Source organism: Leucopleurus acutus (assembly GCF_964270905.1).
Source record: "Leucopleurus acutus genome assembly, chromosome: 7".
Classification (NCBI taxonomy): Eukaryota; Metazoa; Chordata; class Mammalia; order Artiodactyla; family Delphinidae; genus Leucopleurus; species Leucopleurus acutus.
Window position 1 is genome coordinate 6,218,663 of NC_139150.1, and position 9,745 is coordinate 6,228,407.

A 9,745-nucleotide genomic window follows, 5' to 3' on the forward strand; every position below is an offset into this window, starting at 1 on the left:
GTAAAAGGAGGCAAGGCAAGGAGTTGCCAAAGTGGGGTGAAGATGACAATATCTGACACAAGCAATGAAGATTTAATTACATTTTCAAAGCCCACTCAAATCATTTCCATTAGCACTGAATGAGCAGTAAGGTTTGCCTGTTTCTCCAAGGATCACAGAGATCGCAAACATTTGACCTTGTACCCAGTACTGTGCTAGGAAGAACTCTATCACCATTCACTCTTATTACAACACTGTGAGACAGATGTTGTTATGCCCATTTTACAGATGAGGCTCAGAGTGGTAAAACTTGCTTAAAATCGTAATGTTAGTAGGTGGCAAAGCCAGTATTCTAACTCAGGTTTGTTTAAAACCCAAACCTGTGCTCTTATCCATCTCATACTTTTTACAGGGACTCCCCTGGTGGTCCAGTGGTAAAGAATCTGTCTTCCAATGCAGGAGATGCGGGTTCAATCCCTAGTCGGGAAACTAAGATCCCACATGCCACATGGTGCAGCCAAAATAGAAAATTAATACTTTTTACAACCAAATAAATGGTATATGTTTTGCTTGTTTTAAATTTTTTTTTATTATAGAAAATTTCAAGCCATCAACTTGTGATCAATTTTGTTCCCTTACATTCCTCCCCATATAGGGGAGGAATAAAAAAATAACCATAAAAACAAGTTATATTCCTAATCACAGTAAACTGCTTATCAAGTTAATTAAATGAATTTGTTCACTCATGAGAAGTCAAGGCTACCAGAACATAAACAAAATACAGGACTGTTCCCAGGTACATATTTATATGGCTGATTGTAAAAACTTATATTTTTTCGTGGCCTTCCTTAGTAGATTTATATTATCTGAAGTTGGTGGAAACATAACTGGCCCACAGTTATAATCTCAAAAGTACTAGTTCAAACAAAGACATAAGCATTAGTTTGACGATGATGATGAAGCCATCTGAATTAATGTACACGTAATTTATCATAGAGGATCTCAGAAAAAAGGCAGCATCAGATCATTCTGGATTATTTCAGACTATTCTGAAAGGTTTTCTGGTAAACAAATAAATAAATTTATTTATTCATTTATGCATGCATGCTGTGCCGGGTCTTAGTTGCAGCACGCCAGATCCTAGTTGCAGCATGCATGCAGGATTTAGTTCCCCGACCAGGGATCCAACCTGGGCCCCTTGCATTGGGAGTGCAGAGTCTTATCCACTGGACCACCAAGGAAGTCCCCTGAAAGGTTTGTTCTTATTTGCAATAAACGACTTTGTAAAATTAAAACTTTAATATTATTGAAATTCTAAGCCAAAATTTTACCCAAAAAGTTTATTTAAAATGTGAAGTTTTGGGGCTTCCCTAGTGGTGCAGTGGTTAAGAATCCACCTGCCAATGCAGGGGACATGGGTTTGAGCCCTGGTCCGGGAAGATCCCACATGCTGCGGAGCAACTAAGCCCGTGTGCCACAACTACCGAGCCTGCGCTCTAGAGCCCGCAAGCCACAACTACTGAGCTTGCGTGCCACAACTATTGAAGTCCATGCGCCTAGAGCCCGTGCTCTGCAACAAGAGAAGCCACCGCAACGAGAAGCCCGCGCACTGCAACTAAGAGTAGCTCCCGCTCGCCGCAACTAGAGAAAGCCCACGCACAGTAATGAAGACACAACAGAGCCAAAAATAAAAATAAATTAAATTAATAAATTTATTTTTTAAAAAGTGAAATTTTGGTTCTTAATTATGGGTGCAATTTTTTTCTCTTTTTCATGTTTTCTGTTTGCATGCAACTTTATTTTTCCCACCACAAATGCTTCACCAGCATTTAAGAACATATATACACTGAAAAGTATACTCTTACTGAAATAAGTTTTCCTAAATTTTCTGGTCTACAGAGAAGATCTGAAATTAAAGGCCAGCAGGGGGTTAATAAACATGCTGAGATCCTGAACCTCACCAACAGTCAACTTAAAATAAGATGTCACCTTTTCCCTATCAGGTGGGCATAAGCTAAGACATAATGTGTTGTGGAGTATGTGGGTAAATGAACACTCTGAACATGCTCATACTCTACTGGTGGAGTGTCAATTGATAAAACCTTTATAGAGGGCTATTTGGTACCTTTCCTAGGAATCTACTCCACAGAAATACACAAAGCTAAATGACAAGAATATTCATAGCAGCTTTGTTTATAATAGCTAAAATCAAGCAATAAAAATACACTATAAATTTCCATCAACAAAAGAATGATTTTTAGAAATGGTGAGTCCCTCTTACAATGAAGTATTATTGCAGTAGTTAAACAGAAGGAAGTAGACTCATACATACACTAACATTTTTTAAATGTCCACAACTAATAAATGAAAAAGTTCATTCATTTGACAAGTATTTATTGCGTACCTACGGGCACTGCTCTAGGTTTTGAGAACAAAACACTGAAAAAATGAACAAAAAGGCCTCTCTCACTGAGCTTACATTCTAGTAGAGACAGACAGATAAGAACAAATAAACAGTATGAGCCATCGTCTGCTCAACGGTGATGAGCGCGACAGAGAAACACAGCAGGGAAGGGAGAGGAGGAGGGCGTGCAGCACTGACAGCTAAGCGAGGCTGGTCAGAGAAGCTTCACTGGGAAGGCATCTTTGAGCAGGGACTGAGAGGAGCTGGACATCAGCCTGCAGGCGTAAAGAGGAAGGGCACTTGGGCCTCGGCATCCAGGACTGCCACCCTCAGGTGAACCTCTGCTTTGTGGACGGAGGACTGCAAGAGGCCAGGATGGCTGGACATTGGCTTAGAAGTCATCGAAGAGCTCTGCACACACCCTGACCTTAGATGTTATAAAGTGATTACACCAAAAAAAGGAAAGAAAGAAACATACGTGTGGGGAATGTGTATACGAAGACCTTAAACGTGGAAGGGACACACCAAATGGTACCAGTGGTCAACTCGGAAGAATCCAACTTAAGGGGATGGGCAACAGGAAGGACTGGACTCATAATAGAAAAGCTCTTAGGTCACCAAAAAGCAAACTTACTTGTCATATAACAAATACTATTTGACTCATTCCAATGTTTTACGAAAGGTAATTATAACTTCTGTTGTTCTAATCTACACTTTATCCAAGCAAAAACATTTTTGGTTGTCTGTAAACTATGCCTCTCAAAATGAAGTACTGTATTCAAAAAAATCATTTTTATTTGACTTTAAGAGTGAATAGGATAGTTTTTGTAATCAAATTTAATTTTTAAAAATTACAAATGGGGAATTTCCTGGCGGTCCAGTGGATAGGACTCCGTGCTTCCACCACAGGGGGCACGGGTTAGATCCCTGGTCAGGGAACTAAGATTCCACATGCTGTGGCCAAAAAAAAAAAAAAAAAAAAAAGACAACTATATTAGGGAAAAAAGAATCAAAGCTCTCCCCTGCCCCCGAGTCACTACTATTTCACCACCTTGTGAAAACTATTCAGAATTTGGAGATTTCCCTCTAATCTCTGTTTTATTTTAATATCATTTATTTTCAATTATAAAACTTGCACATGCTCACAGAAAATGCAATTGAAAAAGTACAGAAAAGTAGCTGCAACCTTACCACTCAGGTATAAACTAATAATAATAGGTTGGTGTTTTCCTTTTACATCTAAGAATATTCAAAACACATTTTTCAGTCATTGTAGCTTTTCAGTGGTACTAACCAAACAAAACAGAAAGGTACAGAGCCATAATTCATAATCTTGCTGTTTGGTGGCATCTATAACAAGATCAGCCACGTACTAAGCACTCACAAGCCCACCACCCAGGTGCAAAGAATTTCTATTTTTATAAACATTGGCAACCATACTTTTTCCAGTAGTAAGCGCTCATTCTAGAAAATCTGGAACACAGACACACATTCATTTCCTCATTCAACATACTCTTCCTGAATCCTTATCTGTGTCAGGCCCTGCGCAATCAATGGTCAGCGAGACAAGTGAGCCCTTGCCCTCAGAAGACTCACAATACCCCTCGCTGTAGAACAGTAAAAGGAATAGCGACAAATATCCAAATCCCCACTCCCCACAATTACCAAATGTCTGTATTGTAGTTGCTTCAGAGCCACAGGAAGGGAGGGCGGGAAGGAGGAAAAGAACAGAACTTCATTGACAAAGTTAAGCGCCTTTGTACCTCTACTGAATCCTATTCCCCTCCACCATCGCTTCCCAAGCTCATGAATTGGTTAAGTGCGCTTCTATTTTTCACTGGACGTATCCATAACCATAAACATCATATAGCATTGCTATGTTTTTAAAATTTGGATAAACTGTGTCATGATGTATGTGTATGTCTGGCAACTTGCATTTCCAGACAACACTGTATTCTTTCAGCACCTAACTGTGTTGATACATTGAATATGCTCTAGTTCCTCACTTTGTCTGCTTGTGTTCCATCATTATGTACATCACAGTATATTCATTTCCCCAAAGCATTACTTGTGCATTCAGGTTAATTCCCAATCTTCTGCTGTGACAGTGCTGTTATGAACATTCCCTGTACATGTCTTATGCATTATGTGTGTGGGGACTGAGGGTATATATATCTAGATGGCACATTTTCAATTTTACTAGAAATTGCCAAATGGATCCCCAAAGTATATGAACGTTTCCTTACATCCTTACTGAAACTTGATGTCATCAAACATTTCATTTTTCCCAGTTTTGGGGAAAATCAAGGCTGATGTTGACTGAATTTGCATTTCCTGGTACTTCATGAGTTTGAGCACCTCATCTAGGTTTATCAGCCATTTGGGTTTTTCCTCTGTGAAATGCTTTTTTTAAAATATCATATGTCCGGGCTTCCCTGGTGGCACAGTGGTTAAGAATCCGCCTGCTAATGCAGGGGACAAGGGTTCGAGCCCTGGTCTGGGGAGATCCCACATGCAACTAAGCCCATGTGCCACAACTACTGAGCCTGCGCTCTAGAGCCCGCGAGCCACAACTACTGAGCCCGCGTGCCACAACTACTGAAGCCCGCGCGCCTAGAGCCTGTGCTCTGCAACAAGAGGAGCCACCGCAATGAGAAGCCCGCGCACCACAATGAAGAGTAGCCCCCACTCTGATTTTTCACAAGTTTAAATCCATTTATGACCAATGGAAATTTGAACCTGATTTGGTATTTCATGATATTAAAGATTAACTTTTTTCTTTGTTATAATAGCATTGTAGTTATGTTTTTGAAAGAGTCCCTGTTTCTTATAGGTACATACTGAAATATTTATGGATCAAACAACATGATGACTTTGATTCACTCTAAAATAACAACAGTGAGAGGCCCGTGTACCGGGGGGAAAAAAAAATTCACCAAGCTGCACACACATGAACTAAGAAACTAAAGAAAGGAAGGGCAATGAGACTAGAGAGGAGGCTGGCTAACAGAAAGACTGGCAGTCTAAGAGTTGTGAGTTCCCCCTAAGGGGAACAGGGTGCCACTGATGGGCTTAAAAGGGGAGTGACACGACTGGCTTTGGCTTTTAGGAAGATCATTCCAGCTACAAAACAAAATACAAACTGGAGTAATGCTAGGACACCAGGTATGAGGAGACCGCCCTGTTCCAAGAGATATAAGGATGGCCTAGACCCAACAGTCACAGTGGTGATGACAGAGAGCAGTGAATGGATTGGAGATCTATTTATTTAGAACACACATCTATGGAACTTGATGATGATAAGATAAGAATAAAAGATTTCTGACTTGAGAAAATGAGCAGCTGGTGGTCCCAGATACTAAGAAAAGAAAAACTAGAGAAGGAGTACATACAGGTTGAGGGTGAAGGGAGTGGGAGGACAGGTTGGTTTCTAACATACAGAGGTGCTTAAGAGCCATCTGAGTGGAAACAGGGGTTAAGAAATCCGATATACTTGTCCAGAGCTCAGAAGAAAGGTCAGATCTGGAGATGAAATAAGAAAAAAAATTCCCATAATTCCTAAAGACAGCTGCCATTTCGGTGTATTTTCTCCTTTTTTAAAAAAGTTGTTTTAAACTTTTCACTAAATACTAGAATACAATTCTGCTCTTTTCACTAAATATTAGAACACAAGAAGTGTTTTATATTCCTCAATAACTTCATATTTTGAACTGTTTTCAAATATAAAGCAAGTGGAGTAACAATACTTCAATTTAGTTTTTCTCACAAACTGAATTTAGAAAATAAATACAGTAACATTTAACTGAGCTAGCTGATGATCACTTACCTAGCCACTTCTATATTTTAAACAGTTCTCCAACTGGCAGTCCGCTGACTAGACTGGCCCACAAATGTGTTATACTTGGCCAACACCATGTTTTGTTTTCGTTTTTAAATTTGAGTTAGTTGCTAGCTAATTTCACATAAAAGCCTGAATTTCTAGCTTTTCTTAAACACACACACACACACACACACACACACACACACACACACACACACACACACACACACACACACGATCCAGCATATCCAGGCCACACAGGATGAAGGATAGATGAACATACTAAATTACACCACAAGGAAATAATCAGCAAAATCCAGTACGGGGGGGCTTGGAGGAATGAGATCCCCTAGATCAAGAGAGACTTAAGAGACATATTGGGCTTCCCTGGTGGCGCAGTGGTTGAGAGTCCGCCTGCCGATGCAGGGGACACGAGTTCGTGCCCCGGTCCGGGAAGATCCCACATGCCACGGAGCGGCTGGGCCGGGGAGCCATGGTCGCTGAGCCTGCGCGTCCGGAGCCTGTGCTCCACAACAGGGGAGGCCACAACAGTGAGGGGCCCGTGTACCGCAAAAAAAAAAAGGAAGAGACATACTAACCAATCATAATGTAAGGACAATATTTAGATTCTGATTTTTAAAAAGTTTAAATCCATTTATGACCAATGGAAATTTGAACCTGATTTGGTATTTCATGATATTAAAGATTAACTTTTTTCTTTGTTATAATGGCATTGCAGTCATGTTTTTGAAAGAGTCCCTGTTTCTTATAGGTACATACTGAAATATTTATGGATCAAACAACATGATGACTTTGATTCACTCTAAAATAACATAAGAAGTACTAATGCTGGCACAATATGTGGAAAGGAGAGCCCTCACAGTTTCTGGTGGGACTGGAAAATGGTACAGTCACTTTGAAAGTGCTTTGGCAGTTTCTTTAGAAGTTAAATACATATCTTCCATATGACCCAGCAATTCTACTCCACTCCTAGCTATCACCCCGCAAAATGAAAACATACGTCCCCACAAAGACCTGCATGTGAATGTCTGCAGCAATATTATTCACAATAGCCAAAAAAGGAAACCCAAATGTCCGTCACTGGTGAATGGCTGAGCATAAGGTGGCATATGCACACAATGGAATAGTCGTCAGCCACTGAAAGGAATGAATTACTAATACACAGTACCTACAACACGTATGGACCTCAACAACATAAATAAAAGAAGCCACACACAAAAGATCACATACTGTGTGACTCCATTTACATGAAATATCCAGAAAGGGCAAATCTACAGAGACAGAAAGCAGATTAGTGGTTGTCTGGGGCCGGAGGTGGGAATAGGAGTTAACTGTAAACCAACACAAGGGATCTTACAGAGGTGATGGAAATGTTCTATGGCTGAACAGTGGTGATAGATGCACAACTCAGTAAATTTACTAACAAATCACTGAACTGTACACTTAAAATGGGTGAATTTTAATGTATATAAACTATGCCTCAATAAAGTTGTTTCAAAAAGTTAAGGAATCTAAAGAAAGAACAAAAGAGAAGAAATTTGAGAAGACTGAGAAAACCAGAAGAATGATGGAAAATGTAGCATGTGATGAGAAAACTGAATAAAAAATGAAAAGACTTGTTTCTAATTAAAAAATAAAGAATGCAAGTGAGAAGTGCTTTGTGTGGGGAAGGGGCAGAATTAGCCACTGGTTAATGGTTACTGAGGCTGGGTGACAGCTACATGGGAGTTCACTATACTATTCTATTTGGTGTATGGTTGAAATTCTCCTATTTCTCTCAGTCTCAAGCAAAAGAAGATACTCTAATGTTGCTGCTCTGACAGGCTCTCTTCAGGTGATTTCCATTTCCTTGGGCAAAACACCATACTGTTTAAGAGAAAAGGAGCAACTACAGTACCCACTATGGAAAGGGCACCACAGTACTTGAGAAACAATTACAAGGATGAAAAATACGCATTAATTTAGCACAATATGGAGAAATCAATCACCAGAATTACACCAACTCGGGTTGCTTCTACCACTGAGGATAGTATACTTTTTCCTCTATACCATTATGGTCAGTATTTATTTACCTACTGATGCTGGCCATCCGACACTTTAATTTTAGAAATGCCCAAAGCCAAGAGACATGATCCAGTGTGTCCTAGTATTAGCTTTGTCTCTAATTTATAAACTACATAAGCTCAGTTGCATGACTTCATCTAAGACTCACGATCCCAAACTATAAAGTGAAAGAATTTTAGGAGTTCATCTCTTGGAGTCGTAAACCTGGGGACTAGGGCCTATGGATAAGCTTCCGCAGGATTATAAAGCCCTAGAAATTCCAAGAAAGTTTTGCCTACATTTCTACCTGCATTTTCTGGGGAGAGATTCAATACCTTTCAGCAGATTCTCAAAAGGAGCCAAGACTCACTTGGCTTCCTGCGGTTGAGAACCAATTTAATCAGGATACATTTTATTTACGAACAACTGGTAGCCAAGGTATGGAGTATGGGTCTGGCCAGGTTTTTTAATCCAGATTCTGTTTTCTTTAAACTGTACATTCACAAAATACAATGCTTTGTTAAGGTGCTGTTTTAACAAGGCGAACTTTCTACAATCCCACACTTCTAAGAAAATTGTATATTATGAAAACAATGCACAAGGCTTTGAGTCATAACGATTTAGTTTTCTACTTTCCAGATATATTAACCTGCTGAATCGCCTGGAGGCATGTTTTGAGTTATAAAGCAAGATCCAAGGGATCATTCTAGGCCTATCATAAATCCCTTCCCTAGGCAGACAATGACAGGAGCGAGAGATAAAAAGGCAGGCCCTCTAATTAGAAACATATTTTAAATGTTGGGTCTAAATTTCCGGTCACGTATTTTAAGCGAGATTTGAAATTCCTCCTGGAGATTCCCGCTTTGATCAGTCCAGAGTGCGCCCGAAGCCGAACCGGGAAATTGAGGCAAAGGTTCTGCCAAGTACAAGGGCATGGACAAGTGGAGACCGCGGACAAGCGAAGTGGGGCATAAAAGTTGGAGGTGAGAAGGGAGGAGGAAAAGCAGGTTGCTGTCGGCAAGGAAGCTAGGGAAACCAGCAGGGACTGCAAGCGCGGCCTCCGGAGTCCTTCGGGGTTACGCCGCAGTTCAGCCCCTTCCCCTCTCTCAGCTCGAATCTTCCTGCCCTTTCCAGACAGACAGGGGACTCCCGCCATTCCCAGAGTTCCCAACAGACTCTCGGAGAGAGGCCGCGCCCGGGAGAAAGGGCGGGAACCCAAACACTCACAGACAATCCCCCCCTCCTCTGGGCCAAAGTTGCCCCCAGCTCCCGGGAGCGGCCGCGGCCTCCGGCCCCCGGCCCGCTCCTACCCGGCCCCGGTCGGCCTTACCTTGAGCGCCAGGTGGTGGACGCGGCCCAGGCCAGGCTCGACCAGCAGCTGCAGCAGCCCCAGTAGTGGGAACAGCCGAAGGCCGGCGGTCCGCCGAGGACTGCGGGAGCCCGAAGAGCCGACGGGCGCCGGGGCGGCCATATTCGTT

General features: G+C 41.5%; 1 protein-coding gene across 1 annotated transcript in view; it reads right to left on the minus strand.

Annotated features, from left to right (window-relative positions):
• The window catches only part of GPR107 (G protein-coupled receptor 107), a 70,571-nt gene extending 60,826 nt beyond the window's left edge, over nt 1-9,745 (minus strand). The window contains exon 1 of the mRNA XM_082843429.1: nt 9,598-9,745. Coding sequence (XP_082699555.1) covers nt 9,598-9,738 — 141 coding nt within the window. The 5' untranslated portion in view covers nt 9,739-9,745. The remainder of the gene's footprint in view (nt 1-9,597) is intronic.